Raw genomic sequence first — 21878 nt, 5'->3', positions numbered from 1 at the left:
ATACATGTTCGACTGGTAAGAGTGTTGGTTTGTGCAGGTTATATATAGGCAGACATGTTGTTTAAAGTGTACTGAAGAGTTGTCCAGATCTCTTATATTTATTTTGTTTACTTATTTCACATCCTTAATGTATTCTACAGAAACTGTACAAGAGAAACAGTAGTGGTACATAGAGCAGCACGTTAGGCACAAGGCGGTAGAAGAGTTAACAATATGTAGGAGTTGTCCATTGTGGTGTGGATAATAACAGCAGTTGTTTGGATCTCAGCATTGAAGAGTATACGTCTAGATTTAGGTAAACAATTTGCATATTCCAATAGAGGTGTAGCGTTTGCAGTTTACAACGATAAGTTGCATCGGATACAGCAGTCCTGCATGTTCTTCGGATTGTAAGAGACGGTATTTGAGTCCGATTTAGAGCCTCTGGAGTGAGGGGCTTTCATAGATCTCTGGTGGTAGTGGGTTCTATTCATAGGACCAAGCGGGTAAGTCTGGAAGCAGCACAAACTGAATAGGGTGAGACTAGGAGGTTGATTGCCAGATCTTAGATTCCTTGTTGACGAAATAGTATGCTGGAGAGGTAACCGGGGGTAATACTATTCGCTGCTTGTGTATGGCCACACTCTTTTCAATATTTTTTAATTCTTTTTTTCTATTAAAGGAATAACCACAATCGGTTGCACACAAAACAGCATTATATGTACGTGCTTTATCACTTGTCATTGGAGCAGTCGCATCGCCTGCGTCCGGATGTGTGGTGACACTGTATGGTTTAATTCTTGGTGCAGACGGTCATTGAGCTCTGTTATATCTAAGGTTTTTATACCATGCATCTTCCCTGTTTCTCTGCCGCTCAGCCAGTGTGAATGGTTTGGGTAGAGTGTTGGTGTGGATGGTGATGTCATTGGAATGTGAGAATTGCTGTGAGGTAGAGTGTCAGTGGATCCTGGGTTGAGCAGCAGAGAGTCTGCTCCTGGTGGGGCCTTATTTACATCTTTATTGGAAAACCTACTTCACATCTAAGAACAATAAACGTATTCATCTGCAACCTAACTACTTGTACTGGAACTCCGTTACTATGACACAACAAGCTCGTCAGGGAGTATGACTGTCAGTGGCATTACTAGCGGGGCACAGGGGGCTGGCATGGCTAGGGTCTCTTTTGTAAATGTCCTGACCCATTAGTCAGTTTAGTCTGCCCTGTTCCCATGATGCACTGGGCCAGGGACAGACTGATTTGCATATAGCCAGGTTCTGAGCTGGGATGGGGCAGTGAGATAAATAACGGTGATGGATCAAGCCCTGATCTTTGGACTGGGTAAGAGTGGTCTGTTTAACTCAGACACTCTGTTCATCACCACCCCCTTTTTGTAAATCGTTTTTGGCCACTATTGGTGTGGCAGGGTATACTCAGACATGAGTCCCTTTCTCACTGCTCCATCAGGATTCAAGCAAGCCGGGCCGAAGAAGGCTGAAATGCCAGAAACCGGTCCCCGGTAGCTTGTCTCCTTTCTGGTGAAGAATTGGCTTGGTAGTTTAGTCTGCCCTGTTCCCATGATGCACTGGGCCAGGGACAGACTGATTTGCATATAGCCAGGTTCTGAGCTGGGATGGGGCAGTGAGATAAATAACGGTGATGGATCAAGCCCTGATCTTTGGACTGGGTAAGAGTGGTCTGTTTAACTCAGGCACTCTGTTCATCACCACCCCCTTTTTGTAAATCCTGACCCATTAACCACATCCTCCCACCACTCCTTGGTACCCTGACAGCAAAAAAAACAGGCACTTCCCACTCTGCCTGGGAACCGCGATGGTCCTGTTTACACTTCATAAGACTATTTTCTTTTACAAGGATGATGCGTTTCTGTAGAGTTTTCATGCAACATATTGCTCTTTATAGTGCGCAGTGTCAAAAGAGTTGCTTCTATGTAGCTTTGTGTGTTTAAGCTGTGGGTGGCTCACAATAGAGGACTAAAGTTTGGGCTGAATGCAGTGTGTATTTCTCGCAGTGCTGGTCAATGGATCATACATGGTTTTGGGATACATGCTCAACCAATCTTTAGCCTTGTTGCAGAGCTCACACAGTTGTTGTCAGGTGTTCTAATAGTAACTGTGATTATATGCGCAAGTGCACCAAGGAGGCACGCAGCTGTCAAAATATTAACAGAGCGAAAGTTAAAGAAAAGGCAATGCATATACAGTAAGTGGGTGCATTGTTTTTTGTGGGGGTATTAATTGGTAAAGTGTAGTAGATGCAAGGGAGCACGTGCAGGGCGGAGCAAAAAGTCGGTGCTGAAGAGGAAAGAGCTAAGATTTGAGATGTGTGAGGAGAAAAAGAGCATAAATATCTAACCGAGACTGCAGAAGCGATGGGGAACATGAGTGACTGAGGCACTATGAAGACATTGCCCCTTCCGTAGATCATGGTAAAGTTCAACTCGCAGTCTGCTTAAAACTTTAACATTTCTTCATGATCGACCAACCATAGGGCTACTGACATTCCATGATTTTGATATGACTTCTTGTGTGCTCACTGATCTCAGTTAATTGTACAAGGTTCTGGTGGCAAAGTTTAGAACCTTGTCTTGTGAGACGAAGCAATGTTGACGGAGACTCACTAAAAAAAAATATTGTGGTAGTCCATTCTGCTGATCACCAGTTGTTGAGTGTTTTAGCTGTATTGAAAGAAATGTGTAGTTGGAGCTTGTCTGTTAAGTGTTTCGAATCGAGTTGTAGTAGATGTAGCAGTTATGAAGGATTCCATTTTCATTAACAAGCTGACAAGAACCATTAAGCCTTCTAGCAGAGGAGGAAGGTGTAGTGGTGTTAGGGGTGTTCATTGAGTCATTTAAAGAGAGAGGTGCAGGCAGATTGAGGAAGAACAATGGACAACAGTTTCTTTGGGACTGAGCATGAGGTGTTGTAATGCCATCCAGTAACGACTCATGATGGCCGACCGCACTGGGAACAGCTCCAACAACCACCGACCACGCACGCAACCTGGGGTTCTTCCTCGACTCTCTCAATGACAAAGCAGGTCAACGCAGTCTCGTTCTCCTTCTTCAACACCCTCTGCATGCTCCCCAAGATCTACAGGTGGATCCACACTGAAACAAGAAGAACAGTCATTCAGGCCCTCGTCAGCAGTAGGCTGGACTACGGAAACGCCCTCTACGCAGGAGCCTCGGCCAAACTCCTGAAACAACTTCAACGCATTCAAAACGCTTCTGCACGCCTGATCCTTGACATCCCTCGCCACAGCCACATCACCCCCCACCTGAGAGACCTGCACTGGCTCCCCCTCAACAAGAGAATCACTTTCAAACTCCTCACCAACGCACACAAGGCACTCCACGACACCGGACCAGCATACCTCAACAGGCGACTCCGCTTCTACACCCCCAACCGCCACCTCCGCTCCCCGACCTCGCCCTCGCCACCGTCCCCCGCAGATTTTTCTCCCATCTCACCTCCAAGACCTGGAACACCCTCCCCATCCTCCTATGGCAGACCCAGGACCTGCTAACCTTCAGAAGAATCCTCAAGACCTGTAGCAGCCTCCCCACAGCAGTAGCAGCTTCCCCCACCCCAGCGCCTTGAGACCCTCACGGGTAAGTAGTGTGCTTTACAAATGTTCTGATTGATTGATTGATCCAGTGAGTGATGGTCTAAGACAGTAGGCTACAGATGACTGATGGAGGGGCAGACAATTTAAGAAACAAGTTGGGTGTTATCAGCTTGAAGATGGCACTAGAAACCACATGAGGAAATGTCTACTAGATAGAAAGTGTAAAGTAAGACAAATGGAGCTATTAAGGATGCCATAAAAGGTTAAGTATGCATTGAGAACTCTGTGTACCAAGTGACTGACAAAGAGCAGTCCGATAGTAAGTAGGCAGTTTGTGAACTTGTCAAGTGATGGCTAGTGAATAAAGAGAGGATAGTAGTGTAAGATGATGACCAGATAGGTTTATAAGCATGATAATGGAAGAAAGGTGATTACGATGGTTAGTGGTATTTGTGAGTGTGTAACACGAAGCCCAGTAGATTTAAAACACGGTGAGTAAGTACTCAGTTTGAAGATGTAGTTAGAGAGCTGGGAGGACATTGGAACAGAAACTATAATGCTCGTTTGTGGGCTGAAAGGATTCGTTGGTGAATAAGTCACATTAAAATGTGTCAGGTCTTCTTTATTTACCTCTAGGATTATAGTGGCTTTATTTTTTCCTTGTTATACTACCTTGTTAGTTTTCCACTTGTGAATGGTGCCTGTAAACTAGGGTTGTGGGCATAAGGGAGTTGGGAAGAAGGTATACAAAGGCTTGTTTTAGTATGTCATCGAGTATATTGAAAGATGTGCTGTTTTGAACCAGATGATGCCATTTTGGTTTTGGTTAAAGAATGGTGCGAGGAAAGGATAGTTTCCTGTTTGTGATATGAGTGTTAGTGTGGTGAGGTACAGCTGGGATTGTCACTTCTGGAGTCATAAGGCGGTGGCACAAAGATTAAAAGAGGTCTTCTGTCAATTTATTTCCGGAGGCCAGGCGATTTTCCCTTCACTGAATGTCAGGTAGAGAGTGCATTCCATTATAGGGTTCTCAATTGCAAAGAGGCGTATCCTCCCTGCATTCTGGAAATGAAGTAGATTTTGGGGTAAGGAGTAAGTATTTTATTATTTTCATTAGGTGTTTGAGTGACCTCATGGATTTTGTAGGTGTATGGGCATTTGAAGATGCCAATGATTGATTTTCTGCTTATGAATGAGAAATGGCTAACACACCTTTTTGGATACCTTGAATGAAACCTCAGGTCTGTCTGTGGTCACAAGTGAAATGTTTGTGTGTGTGTTGACTGTGTTGTTTAAACTTGCGCCCCCCCATCGTGTGTGTCAGCCTGCCTGAGACCGCTTCCCAAGCACACACACAGCCGCACCCGAGTACTTCACAGATCTTTAAAAGACCATTTACTTGCGAATGAGGCTTTGTTGTGTTTTTCACCTCTTCTTAGAGCCCCTGCATCTCCACTCTGCATATTGCTGGAAGAATCAAACCCCCCTCCTTACCCCCCGAAATGTGGCTCTAGTTGCGCTTCTTCATTTGCATGACATGCAGGTGCATAGAACACGAAGGGGGTGACATGAGTAAGGTTCCAAGGCTGGAGACTATTAGTGGGCTGGGAACCGAGCAGACCTGTTTCCCTTGTATTGAGCTCAATAAAGCTTTGACTTCACAGAAGTCAAGTGTGCTTCATGTTTTGGACGGACAGGCACCCACTTCAGGTGCACTCAGAAACCGGTTTCATTTAACTTCTGTCCTATCTTTCACACGTGTATTTTTCATCTTTCATCCTTTACTGCTGTGTCCCAGCCTTCCCTTTCCCCCTAATATGTTTACTGTTCCACGTCTGCACACCTTACTCCTCCACCCAGTAATCTTTTTTTACATATTAATAATTTTTGCTTGCCGATTAAGATTATGAAAAATATTTTACTTCATTTTTTTCTAGTACTGTCCTCTGCCAGATTTCAGTAACGATGTAAAATGTTGTTGTTCTCTCCTCCGCATAGCCGTGTTCTTTAGTGTATACATCCTACATTCTAGACAGACGCAGGTGGCGCAGTGAAGCATATGAAAATGAGGTTGCTGTGGACATTTTGACTTTTCATCTTTGCCATACTTTCTCCCACTCAGATGACCCCAGCTAGGGGGTGCCCCAAGATAGCATTAGGACCCCTGTCTCTTGCTCGCGGGTCTGCAGGATAGCCTTTTTCAAAGGGATGCAGAAAAATTTACTTTGGATAGTGGATTTAACGGATCTGCTGCAAGAATTGATTTCACTCAACAGAAGTCAGCCTGGCTCCACACTGCTCCTCACGGGGTATTTTGAGTTCTGCTCTACAGAGATGACAGTACCAAGGCTTCTTGGAATACTTATTTTTTCACGAATAGTAGGCACGTGCAAAGAACAACAAGACGCAGCAACAACCCTAACAGAGTTCCCTCAGCAACTGTCCTTCAAACACCCAACACACTCTGCCGCATTCCACACCCGCATTCTGACAGATACCTTCCAGGCGTTCTACTCTGTGTGGGAATCTACCACATACCTTTCCCCTAACAACATAAATGCAAATCAGAACGCTGAAATCACGTAACACAAACATAAGCACTAACCGACTTCCCTCCTACTAATCCCCAATAGAATCTTTAATTTAGCAGAATTGAACAACTGCCCTACCGAGAAATCCTGAAGCTGGCAGGCATCCAGTAATCTCTGGTACTTCTACAACTGGCATCTCTGACTACTTTATCTCCCACTTAATCTAACTCTCACCTAATTCTCTCTAAATCCCAAAACACATTGCTTTCACTTCTCCTTCTGTTGCCCTACTTTTGCGCTACTATTTAAAAATCTATTTACCAATACAACTAAAGGGGAGCCTTGTCATATGAATTTTGCCCCATTTTCCTCTTGAGCCATGCTATACAGTATCGTTATAAACCATTGGCAAAGCCAAAAAGGCCCACATGGGTCCCACAGGCAAGACCTATTGCCTTTTCCAGTGCTTTCTCTTCTGCTTAACACTCAATGCAGGAACCTACCACATTACCTCTCAAATCACCCTCCTTTCAAGGGTGCTCACCTTGGATTCACCTTCTCCATTCAGCAAGCTAGATACCTCTCACTCTTGAGTAAGAACATTTTGCCTGCCATTCTTTCTCTTTCCAAATAATGGGTCACTCTTTCGAGCGTCCCAAAAGGCTGGAGCTTATTTCCCTCTGAATTGAAAGTGCAGTTTTTTGCAAGTGTGATCAAATCCATGCTTCCACCCATTGAAAGAAAGACCACTTGTAGTAAGTAGCTTAGAAGGCTAAGTGCCAGGTTGGAAAGTGCTAGTTTGCCCCCAAATGTAGGTGCTTTTTGAAACTTGACCCTGGGGTATTAAAAAACTTCCGCCCCATCTCGCTGCTCCCTGCTGCCACAAAGATGCTTGAAACACATCTTAATAAGCATCTTTCGGCCTTTCTGGAGAACTCTGGTTTGTTAGATCACTCGCAGCACGGATTTAGGAGGGAGAATAGCACCGAGTCGGCCCTCACCATCGTGCTGGATAATATCCGCACTCGAGCCGATAGGGGCCAGACCTCCCTCCTTATCCTGCTAGACCTCACTGCTGCGTTTGATACCCTCTCTCCCTCGGTGTTAACATCTCGCCTGAGGGAGATTGAAGTGGAGGGGTCCGCTCTTGATTTGCTGACCTCTTTCCTAAACCAGAGAGAACAGAGAGTTATGCTGGGGGAGTTTCTATCTCCATCCCTGACTGTGCAATGTGGGGTCCCCCAAGGGTCGGCATTAAGTCCGACCCTTTTTAACATCTATGTGACCCTACTTGCCAGGTTGATAAGATCTTTTGGGTTGGAGGTAGTTTCCTACGCCGATGACACCCAGATCCAGGTCTCCCTCTCCCAGCCCGTTAACGATGCTGCCTCCAATTTTAGATCCTGTTTAGAGGCAGTCGCAAAATGGATGACTCACAATTCATTAAAATTGAACGGGGAGAAGACGGAGATTCAGGTGTTTGGGGAAAAAGAGGATATCTGGTCGGCTAATTGGTGGCCTGCCTCTTAGGGAGCTTGTCCGGTACCTACCGCTCTGGCTAAAAACCTAGGAGTCCTGATTGAGCCCACCCTCAATATGCGTCAGCAGGTGAATCGAACAGTCTCTACCTGCTGGGGCATAATTTACATCTTGAGGAGAATCAAACACTACTTATCCCAGCAGGCCAGAAAGCAAGTCGTGGTTGCCCTTATTGGCTCCCGACTTGACTATTGTAATGCGCTGTATGCAGGTCTCAGTAGGGGGCTGCTGCAGCGCCTTCAACTGGTCCAAAACGCGGCAGCTAAGTTTGTGTTGGACCTTCCCAAACGTGCATCGGCCACTTCCGCTAGGAAGGCATTGCATTGGCTACCTGTTGAGGACAGGATTTCTTTTAAAATCCTGTGCCTTACCTTTGGCGCCTTAGCGAGAAATAGGTCAGTGGGGATTTGGGCTCTTTTGGCCCCCTATTGCCCCTCGAGGAATCTGCGCTCTGCGAACAAATCTTTGTTATCTGTACCACGCATTCCCAGAACCAAATGGGGTGGCAGAGCTTTTTCCACAGTGGCACCTAAAATGTGGAATGCTCTTCCCATTGAAATTAAGGCCCTTCCCACTCTTCAGTCCTTTAGGAAAGCTTTGAAGTCACGATTTTTTGCCATAGCATACCCGTAGTTTTGCCTCTGCCTTTTAAGATTTATTTTATAGGCGCCTTGATGCCTTTGGGTTTTAGTTGCGCTGTATAAATTTTCTTTCATTCATTCATTCAAACAAAAAGAAAGAGATACTGAAGTATTTTATGGCAAAGGCCACAATGAGGGTTGTGGCCGAATTCGCTCCTTAATTGGATGAGTTTTTTTTAAACCTTTATTTTTCAGTTTTATAAAAAAAAAAGACAGCAGTAAAGGTGATACGATACACAGCACATGGAAGTTTGTAATGAAGAGCACAGTCGGCCAAGGAACGTTTAGACTATCTCCAGCACTCCATTCTATGTTCAAATATTTTTATTGAGTTTATGTTTTGTTACAAACAAACAGACTGGAAGCATCTGTAGGCTTAATTACACTCTATACATGACATATCACTAGTGAATCAAGTGCTTTGGACACCGGCAATTCTGCATCAAGTGGAGTTTCAACATTTAAGTATGGTTAATTACTTACAATTATTACACTTAAACATGACCTCGTGACTGCAATTTATTCATGGTATGGGCTATTTCTTCATGCTGAACGCACGCACAATACACATTAGTACATGTTGTACCGATGTTGTGTATTTCCTTGTGGTAATGTAAAACATTGCTGTGTTGCCAACGTTTGCAGCCGTCTACGTCTAGTGTGTTCTTTGAAATAGCAAGTTGCATCATTTCCCCTTGTTAACAACTTTTGTAATTTACTCATGGTCCGACTGAACGTTTTGGATATGTGTTGGCGGTGGTTGCCTGAGTTGCTTCTTGTGTAGCGCATGTCTTGCAGGCACTTTGTATGTGTGTGTGTGTGTGTGTGTCGGGTATAGCTTGTTCCTGAACTGTGGGGAAGGACTAATAACAAAACTGTGACAAAATAACACCTAACGGGTATGGAGCCTGAACTGTGGGGTCTGGCGCCTAGAAACCTGGGGGACGGTAATATTGGTGCTGGCGTCACTGTTGCAGACGTTGGCGGCTGCTGTTGGTTAGGCACAGGGCATGTACATGATTGTGCTTGCATGGTAGGTTGTTGCCTTTCGTTTGACCACTATGCCCTTCCCTCCGCCTGCGAGCACTTGAATATGCCAGGCGCTCCAGGGATGCATCCTCTGTTGCAGAGTGGGTAGGGGTATTCCAGCCTCTCTTGTGTATGGATAAATGTGGTTAGAATTGCGTCCCAACTGGCAGCAATGGGAGTCTCCGGGTCCCAAGTGTATCCTCACGTCTGAGTGTGGTACTTTCTGCTTGGGCCCAGTTGATCATGGAGCCTCTCCACGCGATCAAGTGTGGTGGGTTGGAATCTTTCCATCATCTCCAGCACTCCATGGTGCCTAGCAACACACCAAGCGTACAGATCTAAACAAACCAACATTACTGGGGTCAGTCCTCTCCCCCATCTCAAGTAGAGTTATCATCCCCTTTCGCACCTGTATAATTGGATCAGAGTTATAAGGAGAACTATGACTAGCAACAATGCACCGCAGCCTTGACCCTTTAAAAAATGTAGCTTAGTTGCCTGCTTTGTTTGTTCCTTGCTTGCCACTTAGACTCCTATCATGTATATTTCTCACGTACACTCTTTTTAAAACAAAAAATGTAAACTTTTTTTTAATTGTGAAGTAGTGTGAGTGAATATAACATGCTGCAGATAGTTTTATGCCTACCAGGCAACGTGGTAAAGTCCAGGCCCTATGCCTGACCCAAAAGGCCCTACCTGGAACTGGCCCTGGCCTTCTGCAGCATCCTTTAAATAGTACAGATCGGGGAGAAGTCTTCGATCTATGGATGCTTAGAAATTTGTGGTCAATAGATTCTGGCTTACAAACTCGGGAAGTTTGTTACTTCAGCGGCTAAAGAATGGATTCTACTCCTTCATCGCATCAGATCCACATCAAATTTGCTTATGAAGGCTTCAAAAACATGTTTTTTTGTTAGAGGAATCCAATGAAGTGCTTCGGTTTTTCTCACTCGTGCCTTAAACATACATCTGTACATGTTCTTGCAAATCCCATACTTTACTTTTTATTTTCTGATCTGTCTTACTGTTCAGGTTCTTCGAAGCTTTTGCTGCCCTCGCTGGGTGCCCCCTGGAGCTTTCTTGATCTGTGATCCTTTGTACACATCTTTCTTTCTGGAACTTTCCTTGCCATGCTTATCCTTCAGTTGACAAAGGATTCCTTCACCTCCTGCTGACTCTCAATGCTGTGCATCTTTTGTGTTCTTCTCTTGTATTTTTATTTAGTTGTGTCCATTGGTTTGTCTTTTGTCCATACCCGCTGTAAGTGGCCCTCATTATGGCACGTGTTGCACGGGGCAGAAGGGGCTACTTTGCCACTCACTTGAGGCAGAGCAGAGAATCCAGATTTTTTTCACACCGGTAGTCCTGCCATTTATATGTTGAAAAGCTTAGACAGTGTAGTGCTTCATCATCGAATGCAGATGGTATACAAAATCCAAAGTTATGAAAAAAATTCATAGGACCACTTAGTTGTAAGTCTGCTACTTGTTGGTGTGTGTATATATATATATATATATATATATATATATATATATATATATATATATATATATATATATTCACAGAAAAAACCATAGGTTATAGACCATATATAGTTAGGAATTTGCATTTACAAAACCTTGAAAATTCACTGAAAAAACCATAGGTTATAGACCATATATAGTCAGGGATTAGCATTTACAAAACCTTATTTTATTTGCACAAAACAATTGAAATTCCATGTATAGTTAGTTGCACTAACTATATATCGCGGACCCGCAATCCACTGCTAATGATGTCACATATTACATCATTCATGACATGGTCAGTGACATCACTGATGACATCACTGATGACATCTGAAATGACATCTGAAATGACATCACTGACATCTCATTTGACATTACTGATTACATCACTGATGATATCATTTATGTGATAATACATCTTCAGACTCTAATATAACCTTAGATACACTCAGTGTAAACAGGCACTCACAGACTGTCACACATCCATGGAGTTACTCACACACCTAGTCAGTCATGCAAAGAATCAATCACATCTCCATTTCCTCAACTATACTGTTATACACACCTTACTTATTCAAACATATACTAACACATATTTACTCTCTTATACAATCCCTGATACAAGTTCACAATGATTCATACACCCACTCTCACATTCACTGGCTCTTATGTTCAGTTATTTATATATGTCAACTCTCACATGGACTGTGTTTTACATATGTACTTACTTTGACATGTAGCACTGAGATATCCATTCACTCACCAATACACTCATGCACACAGTCAACTGTCCATACAGCTGTTTCTACATGCACTTTTGAACCCATACACCTAGGGAATCAACTGCTCACACATCTATGCACAGTTATACACCTCCCAGCCACCCACACACATACTCAGTCTCCCATACAAATACTTTGGCAACCATTCAATGACCCATATAGTTACTGATATAGCTACTGATTTAAACATGCAGCAGTTTACAGAACAACATATATAATGATTGCCAAATTAAGACACTTTAATCACTAACCCATGCACTCAGTGAGACACATTTAATCATTCTCTCATACAGTCAGGCACCTACTAAATCCTTCATCCAGACACTTATACATCCACTCATTCTTCAATATGTAAGACATATTTTAACTTTACAGAAACATACAGTCACTGGGTGTTGTCATCAGTGATGTCATCAGTGATGTCATCAGTGATGTCACTGACCATGTCATGAATGATGTAATATGTGACATCATTAGCAGTGGATTGCGGGTCCGCGATATATAGTTAGTGCAACTAACTATATATGGAATTTCAATGGTTTTGTGCAAATAAAATAAGGTTTTGTAAATGCTAATCCCTAACTATATATGGTCTATAACCTATGGTTTTTTCAGTGAATTTTCAAGGTTTTGTAAATGCAAATTCCTAACTATATATGGTCTATAACCTATGGTTTTTTCTGTGAATTTCATTGGTTTTTTAAAAGCTAATATCTATAGCTGTAAAATATATTCTTTATTAAGTGACGTATCACGTAGCCCGTGAGACGCCTCATGATGCATCACATAACCGTGACGTATCGTCTCTGCAGTGCAAACCAAACCCAAAACGTAAGCGGGCCAGAGCACGCTTAAAGATATATATATATTTTTTTAACCTTAATTAGACAAAATCCACACGTGCACATATCACAAACGTTAAAAAAACACAATATGTCGGACTCCCGTTACGCTGCCGGTTAGCTGCCCGGTTAACGTACCGGGAAGCACCTTTACCGCGAAAAATCGCAATTTTTTTTTTCTTTTGCCCCGCAGGGAACTTTAATAGCCCCCTCATCAATCCTAGGGGTTCAGGAGGGGTCTGCCTTACCCCTTTCATTCATTTACACCTTTTTTTTTTCCACCTCTTGTCTCTCGATCCCACAGAGAGACAAGATGGCGGCCGCTCCAGACTGTTTACAATGTTAACAGCCAATCAGCTTCTCCTCAGACTCCCGTTACACTGCCGGTTAGCTGCCCGGTTAGCTGCCCGGTTCGCGTACCAAGACGCGTCTCTACGGTGAAAAAATCGGATTTTTTTTTTTTTTTTTTGGGCCCCGCGTGGCTTTATAATATCCCCCTCATCAATCCTAGGGGGTCAGAAGGGGTCTACCTTGCCCTCTTTCCTTCATTTCCCCCTTTGTTTTGGCCTCCTCTTGTCTCTCGATCCTACCGAGAGACAAGATGGCGGCCGCTCCGGACTGTTTACAATGTTGACAGCCAATCAGCTACTCCTCAGACTCCCGTTACACTGCCGGTTAGCTGCCCGGTTAACTGCCCGGTTAGCTGCCCGGTTCGCGTACCAAGACGCGTCTCTACGGCGAAAAAATCGGAATTTTTTTTTTTTTGGGCCCCGCGTGGCTCTATAATATCCCCCTCATCAATCCTAGGGGGTCAGAAGGGGTCTACCTTGCCCCCTTTCCTTCATTTCCCCCTTTGTTTTGGCCTCCTCTTGTCTCTCGATCCTACCGAGAGACAAGATGGCGGCCGCTCCGGACTGTTTAGAATGTTGACAGACACCGGAGAGCCAATCAGCTTCGCATCGCAAAGTTCCGTTACGCGAAAAGTACGCGAACCGGAGTGCTGCCCGGAGCGCTGTTACAGATATCTATCTTTTTTTAAACGTTAATTTCTCAAAATCCACTGAAGCACATATATTGAGACCTAGCAAAGGCACATCGGGCTAACAGTCCCTACAATTTTGCCAAGTTTCGTGCAAATCCATTCAGCCGTATGGAAAAATGAATGGGAAAAACGCGTTTTGGGACCCCCCTTTTTTCTCGTCCCCCCCCTTGACGACCCCCCCCCCCCCCCCCAAATTTTCAGGGGCTGCTCAGAAACAAAATGTGCCATTTTCCTGAAAATTTCAGCCAATTCCGTCCACAAACGCCAAAGTTATTAGACATAGAATTTTCAAAAGTTCCATAGAGAAAAAATCCTAACTATATATACCTACTGGCTATCGCCAGTAGGTAAAATATATATATATATATATATATATATATATATATATATATATATATATATTTTCCAACCAAACACTATCCTTCGTGAAAGAAAGAAGTTGCAGCAAGCGGAGTACTCGAGGCGGCTTTGTTTTAGCCCACAAGGTGCACTTTATTGTTTTCCTCCACACGGACAATGAGGGTAGGCACACATTTTTTCGGTGTCTTTCCTTTTAGGAGTGGTTACATGTCACTTTCAATTTCAAATGGTATTTGAAACGTAATGTTGATAAATTACAGTATTGCATGCTGTGTTCTTTCTTTAATTTGAAAAGCACTGTTTAAATATTTTCGTTCACATTTTGAAAAGTATTGTCTTTACATGAACTCAGCCCACTTGTTCGTCAGCAAGTCTGTTGTTTATTACCATAGGTATGACGTCAATACCAGGTGACTTTGTATATTATGCACACAATGCGTTCACTCGTTCTCGTGAGAAAGCAGGTTTCACCTGCGAAACGCGTCGAGAATAAGCCTTTTGAATTAAACGCGCTTTGCAACTCTAAAGTGGCCCGGACTTCTTTCTTTCACGAAGGAGAGTGTTTGGTTGGAAATACAGGGATTCGCTACCCCGTCCGATGCCCGCCACTGCAAGCAGCAGGGTTCTGAAGAGACTTTGTTTGGCTTGATATATATATATATATATATATATATATATATATATATATATGAGAGAAATGAATAGATTAACATCCTTAATGGGATTCACAATAATCCTAATATGTGTATGTACGCAAAATCTACTTTTTTTTGCATACTTCTACCCCAAAATCAGCCGATTACCTCCATTTAGAAAATAAGCTTTATAGAGATGTTATTTCCTTTTCTCCAGATAAATCCCTTGCCCTACACCCTCTATCACAATAAGGGTGTTTGAGGTTTTTCCACACCCGTTTACATACTTGCTTCAACCTATTTTTATTGTAGTATTTAATCGTTTTTAGTAGTGGTCTTAGATGCAGTAGGAAAATCCAGTAGAAATCTTGTTGAATAAAGTTGAGACTTTATGAATGTTTACCACATTTCTAATGACCCGCTTCATGAGCTATGCCAAGAAACACCCATATTCCTTCATGACCCACTGTTTCTTAACTTTTGCAAGGGAAGGGTGTGTTCTTACAATTTCGTTGCATCAGTATCTCAAGATCTCCTTTTTCTAAGCAAAAGGCATCGTTCATGCACTTAAGTAACATTAAGCGCTCTCCAAAGAAATGTAAACGAGGCTTATGTTTGTTTTGTGTCTTTATTATGCTCGGCTACATCTGAACGTCACGTTCTTTGATCTAGTGTAGAGTACAGGGGTTTTAGTCGTGGCTGTTTGGGTGTGAGGAATAATGCGAACATTTGTTTGTTACAGTTTTGTTTTCCCCTGAACATGTCCCCATATATATTATAGCATGTCTGAATGGCCAGTAATTCAGCATAGCCCTGGTACATTTCCTGCAGAGCACTACTCTACCGCTTGGATAGGGGATTTCCCGAAGGTCTCTCATTGCAGATGTCACGGAAGAAGCCCCCCACTCTCTCAAGTCCTGTTATTGAGATGGTCCTTGCTCTGGCAATGATTTTTATAGTTTTCGTGGTGCAACATGGCTGTACCCCATGGGCATGGTCTACTGACTGACTTTAAAATTCAGTGTGTTTGTGCGTCTTTGACAGGATCATGTAGGTGTACGTCAGAGAGTATTTGTAATAAGTACAGTCATCAGTTTCCTGCACCTTATCTTAATGCTTTGTAACACCACCTGTGCTTTTCCTGTGTGTAACGCTGCCTCATGTTCATCCTCCAAACTCTTTCCCTTGCACCTATGTAGGCAGAGTTCATAACCCTTCGCACATAAGCAGCTCACCTAGATAAGAGCTTGCTAAGCCTTCTTCGAGGAAACCGAAAGGAGCCCTAGCGGGTTCAGGTTTGGAACAGGTGCCGGAATCCGACCAATCAGTTTGCTGGCATTTCAAGAGGGAGAAAGCCTGTGAAGATTCCCCTCATCTGATTGGCTGGTGAATGAAGTCTTGAATTATTCCAGCCTCTCAAATAGCAGTGAACATATTGTATTAGTGCCTCAAACTGAGATTATGCACATGCCTCAGCACCCTTAATTGCAAGAGCTACACTGAATGAGAAATTCATGTACTGTCGGGGTTCTTGGCCTGGACTCTGTAACCTGTTTGAACTAGGCTTGGACCAAGCCTGAATTCTGCATGTCGCCTTGCTGCTCTATGCCGGTCCATTGGCAGGAAGTGCTCCCAAGAGGAGGCCCTTACCAGCTACACTAACAGAATTTTGCCAAAGGTAGTAGAGCGCCAAAGCACCCTCGACAAACATGAAGGCGTGGCAGAGCACCAGCTCCGCTGACTCCTTACCACATCCACTCTCTTTCCTGTAATAACACTATCATTTTCGCACCTGTACAAATCCCCAGCTCTATCTTCTGTCCCTCACAGAGTGTATCCTTTTGATTTAATTTATTCATTTATGTACTGTATTTTTAGCTATTATTTTCATCCTGCCACTCCTGTAACATTTAACTTTCTTTCTCCTCTTTTTTTGGGCCTTCCTCCAGTTCACCACTGAAACCTTTCCGCTCCCTTTCCCATTCGCAACAACCCCTTTCATGTTTCCTAACCCTCACCACCATTTTCTATCCTTCAACTAATATTTCTTGGCAGATCAACTTCTTCCAGTCCTCTAGCAGCTCTTCTTGGTACCTTCGCCTTTATTTCTCCATGTCCCTTTTACTCTTTCCTCAAGCCCACGTCTCTTCATATCTCCTTTTCACTTCTAAAATTCTACCCTCCCTCAATCTCTTCTTTTCCTCCCTCCCTTCTGTTATTTCATGGCTGCTTCTCTCTTTTGTCAGCAGCATTCTTCACCACCTCCTAGTAATCCTTCTGCATTTCTCAGAGATGAGTCCTGGAACCCTTCAGCTCACCCAGCACGTTTGTTTATGCACTTGGCTTGATTTACAAGTCGTTTGTACATGTGATCTATTTTGTTGAAGGCATCCAGAAAAGCCTAGACTTCAGAGGCTGTGCAGGATCGATTGAGGTCCGATTGACTAAGTGAGCGCGATCTGCGAGGAAAACCTTCATCCTTTCAATGCATGATACCATTTCCCACCTGACCACAGCCTCGTTTAGATGGCTGCTGTCTTCCTTTTAGTGCTTTGCGGTCCTGTCTTTGGGAACATTTTAGCACTAAGTGCTTCTCTTCTGCAAATTGAATATGGTTTAAAGGAACGCTAAGTACGTCTAAACATTGTCTACAAATGGTGCTAAACTCACACACTTCGATGGGCGGCGAGTTCCAAAGTAATAAGCGGTGCAGTATGTACTTTACAGGTTTTGTGCAACAAAGATCACGTGTTACTGGTACAGTAACACATGGGCAGGGGAGTTTTGCTCAACCCTGCATGTATGTAGTGCTCTGTGAAGCAAGCCGGACAGGTAGCACAGTGTTCAGCTGCTACAAGCGTCTAGGCCATGTTTATGCAAGAACTGTGGATGTGGACTAATGGTACTTCAGGAAATCCATGTATGAGCACAGCATCGGCATCATCTCCAGTAAGTGTGGTTGTAGTGGAGTAAATTCATGATCTTTTGAAACCTTAATATAGTGCCTTTTCTTTTTCGCCGCAAAAAAAATCTTTTCTTGAGAAAATATTTTTCTTTTAGCTTGAAGTTGGCAGTTTTTTTGTTAGAATGTTTTTCTTTGCATAAATGAATACATTAAAATTTGCATACATTGGCTGTATAAACGGAAGCTCCAAAAGATTGTAAAGAGTTTAAAATGTCCCTCAATCCACTTCTGTGCGAATCGGTTATCCATTCTTATTACGGTTGTTTTCTTTGGGAAGTAGTTACAAGTGTGCGTGCAGTTTTTACTGGAAAACGTGTATGTATTGGTCAAATGTTTTTTCTGGTTTGGAAGGTTCTTTTTAACAAACCAACTTTCTGTCATTGATGTGTTGCGAGAGGAAATTTCCGTTGTTAACGGGATCGTATCTGTTCTTAACCAGAACATGTTTTGGTGTTCGTGTTACTTCCTGATAATATGTTGCTTGTGATAAAGTATCTTTTCTCAGTGGGTAAGGGACTGCTCTTAATAGTACATTTGCTGGTTCGACTTGATAGAAAGTGTCAGTTCTTGACAGCTGTCTGGCTGTTCCTTTAAGGGTGAGAATGTTTATTTTGTTTACACTGACTTCTCTCTCTTGTTTTGCAGTTTTGATGGCAGATTTGAATCCTGGCAACCCTCAGGATGTCATGAAGCGGTCCTGTCTAGTCCTGTGCAGGAGCTACTGATGGGAACTTGTCCAATATGAATGTGAGGGATGTGGGAGGAAGGCGACGCTTCGAGGACAGTGAGTTCACCTTGCACATCTATCCTGAGACCATCGCAGAGGGGACCATCTACTGTCCCATCACTGCCAAAAAGAACTCCACGGCCGCCGAGGTCATTGACTCGCTCATCAATAAGCTCCAGCTGGACAGAACGAAATGTTACGTTCTTGCAGAGGTGAAGGAGTTTGGTGGAGAAGAATGGATCCTAAACCCTACCGACTGCCCGGTGCAGCGCATGATGTTGTGGCCTCGGATGGCACTGGAAAACCGCATCAGTGGGGAGGACTATCGCTTCCTCTTGCGGGAGAAGAACCTGGATGGGTCCATCCACTATGGCAGTCTTCAGTCCTGGCTGCGTGTGACCGAGGAGCGCCGCCGGATGATGGAACGTGGTTTTCTTCCGCAGCCACAACACAAGGACTATGATGACTTGTGCAGTTTACCGGACCTCAATGAAAAGACCTTGCTTGAGAACCTGAGGCACCGTTTTAAAGAAGAAAAGATTTACACCTATGTGGGCAGCATTTTAATTGTTATCAACCCATTTAAGTTCCTCCCTATATACAACCCTAAATATGTGAAAATGTATGATAACCACCAGCTAGGCAAGCTCGAGCCCCACATTTACGCTGTGGCAGACGTGGCATACCACGCTATGCTGCAGCGCAGACGGAACCAGTGCATTGTGATCTCTGGGGAAAGTGGATCTGGGAAGACACAGAGCACGAACTTTCTAATCCACCACCTCACAGCGCTCAGCCAGAAGGGATTTGCCAGTGGAGTGGAACAGATCATCCTTGGAGCAGGACCCGTACTTGAGGTAAGATTTACTGAAATATTGAAATATTAATTCTACATTGATGTACAGTGAGATATGAAGTACAGTTCTGATGTAATTGAGCACTGAATATAGATCGCAATTCTGGGCGGTACAGTTATCACTTTGGAGCTGGAATACAAGCACTCTGCAGATGAAGTTTCGAGGGACTTAAAACAAAAGTTCCTGTTATATTGACAACAAGCCTTTGGTGGGGGCGGGGGGGGGGGGGGTGTTGTAGAGGATGTGCAGTGTTCAGTCTAAAGACTGCAGAAAGGATTGGCTTCCATTGATTCTAGTATGTGACTGAGGAGGCCATGCTGATAGTGACAATAAAGATGAATAAAGAGATGTGGAAATAGTGAATTAGAGGCTGATAGTCCTTGACTAAGCGTACTTGGTGAAGTTTCGAAGGGTCAGTGGATAAGGACACATACGGCACATTTGTCAGCATTTGCTTGGTAGGAGTGAAGATAATGGCCATTGGAAGGGTATCTAGAGCAGTACTGTTGCCACTGTTGCCACATTACCTTTTGAGACAGGGTTCTCCTGCCCAGTGATGGCACAAGGCAGGTTTGAAGTCAAGGAGTTCTGCTGTGGGTCATGGCATTAACAGGGTGAATTATTTGTATATTTGTAGCTACATGAATATCTATTCAGGAGAGCGATATGGAGAAATCATGTGATTATTTCTGTCTGAACAGATTCTCTTGCTGTTTTCCGAAAATGTTATTGTGATGTTTGGGCAGATGTCGGAATGTATGTCTGGTATCTAAAACAGGAGCTGTATATCGGGAACCTGGCCATGGACACAGAAATGTCTCCATACAAATGGACACACTTTTGCTGCTTAAAGAGGTTCATATAGTTAGTTGTAACTAAACTCTTCGTTGCACATTACCTGATTGTCCTTTGGTTACTTTTTTCTCAACTCTGCAGGGTGCATTGTGGACTTTGGCATTAATAGCTCCTCGTTGAATGTTTTAATGTCTGTCTTATTTGAGCCTCCTTACCACTGCGTGTGTGCACATACGCCTATATATGTAGTAATAGCAAGGGCTGTTTTGGGAATGTGTAGCATACATCTAAATTATAGGACAACATAATTATGTTTGAAAGGTCACCAGCAGGGACTTCTAGAAAGACAGCATACGAAGCCGCCGTTTATGTACCACTCCAGGCTGCCTGTTGGAAAGATGTGCTGTACTGCGATGCTAGGCTTTCTTTCCATTGTGCCAGAAGCCCTTCACTCAAATGGCCCAGATCCTACAAATGTGCATACGTGCAACTGTCCCCGAAATCCTACTGTGTAGCAGGCAGTTCTAAATCTTAAGCTTTCCTGATGTGCCGAACGCATCCCGAAGGCAAGCTGCCGACCAGGCCAGAATAACACCAAAGGGAGCTCTGCAAACCGCCAACTAATAAGGCTGCTGGGGTAAGATCTTGGACAGTGAAAGCCCACTATAGACTAAGCTGAATAAGGCAAATGGTAGTGCGATGCCTTCAGTGCCCTGGGGAGGGCTTCCGTTCTTTTCAACATTGCTCTGTCCTTGAATACGCTTGAAAATCTAGGCAATGAGAAGCTCCTGAGAACCCCTTCTTTCCTGCTCCCCTACAGCTATGAGCACATAATGTATCTATTAGGGAGAGGCTGTTTGAGAGACCTGGTTATGGAGGAGGAGGTGGGCAGTTTCCTGTCTCCAAGGTGCTCCCTTGCCTGGTCTAGTATCTCTCTAACACCATAAAAGTATTTGAAACTAATTTAAAAAAAAAAAAACATATTTTATTGGTTTTCTGCCATCATCCATTGTAAAACAAGTATCACATCATCCATAATCGTCAAACATGTCCCCAAGTTAACTCCCATCTTTCCCCCTAACCCCCCCGTATTCTCGTTGATGTGGGCATGTTCAAAGTCTCATAAGTCGTCACAGTACCAGCTGTACAGATAGCTTTCACTTCATTGTACCTTATTTGAGTATCACATGTACTATTATCCCTCATTCCTCCCCCTCCGCCAAATTGAGGTTCCCGCAAAACCTGGACCAGGGCTTCCCATGCTCTCGCCATCTCCAATGCCTTGTCTTTGTCAACACGTTTAACTTGCCTGAGCCTGACAACACTCTCATAGCTTGCCCACTTATAAAACTCTGTGTGCCAGAGCTTGCTCGATGGCCCCTCCCTTGATTTCCAATGCCAAATTATTTCTTGTTTGGCTACCAATAATCCTAGATCAATACATTTGCTAGTTATTTTAGTTTTAGTTGTATGTGAGAATCAATGCAACAAGCACGTAGCTATATTGTAGTCCAGCTGTCGATCTGTGATTGCATTCAGGAGGTCGCCTACCTCTGCCCAATAACTCCCTATAGTTGGACAATGCCACAGCTTGTGTTCCAATTCTGCATCCCTCTCAAAACATCTGGGACACGCCGCATCCTGGACCTGGAAATATTTTCTAATCCTTCCCGGAGTCAGGTATGCACAATGTAGTATGAAAAATGGTACCTGCTGGAACCGTGCATTCCTGCTCCCCTTCCATGCCCTCTTAAGAATGTGTTCCCATGCTGTGTCTGGGATTGGACGGCCTATACACGCTTCCCATTTTGCTTTTAGATCCACCAATGGTCGCAATCCATCATGCAGCATCCTAGATTGGAGGCATGTGACCGCCTTAACGGTCCCTGCAGCCATTACGACATATTGGCAAGCCAATGCGGTCACTGGGTCAGTTTGTCCACCTCTCCAGTGCTTCCGAATCACTGCCGTGACCGCCGCATGCAGCAGGAAGCCACCCTCAGGGAGGTCATACATATCTCTTAGTGCCTGAAAGGGCATTAGTTCTCCATCCATGT

At 43.8% G+C, this 21878-nt stretch overlaps 1 protein-coding gene across 5 annotated transcripts in view; it reads left to right on the top strand.

Moving 5' to 3' along the window:
• The window catches only part of MYO9A (myosin IXA), a 1208318-nt gene that overhangs the window by 87970 nt on the left and 1098470 nt on the right, over window positions 1–21878 (top strand). For all 5 annotated transcript variants that reach the window (XM_086959231.1, XM_086959230.1, XM_086959229.1 and 2 more), the window contains exon 2: window positions 18088–19026. In XM_086959231.1, the coding sequence (XP_086815357.1) occupies window positions 18184–19026 (843 nt within the window). In that variant the 5' untranslated portion in view covers window positions 18088–18183. The remainder of the gene's footprint in view (window positions 1–18087; window positions 19027–21878) is intronic.

The sequence above is a fragment of the Lissotriton vulgaris genome, chromosome 2_2 (assembly GCF_964263255.1).
Source record: "Lissotriton vulgaris chromosome 2_2, aLisVul1.2, whole genome shotgun sequence".
NCBI lineage: Eukaryota > Metazoa > Chordata > Amphibia > Caudata > Salamandridae > Lissotriton > Lissotriton vulgaris.
This window is presented reverse-complemented; position numbering and strand designations above follow the sequence as displayed.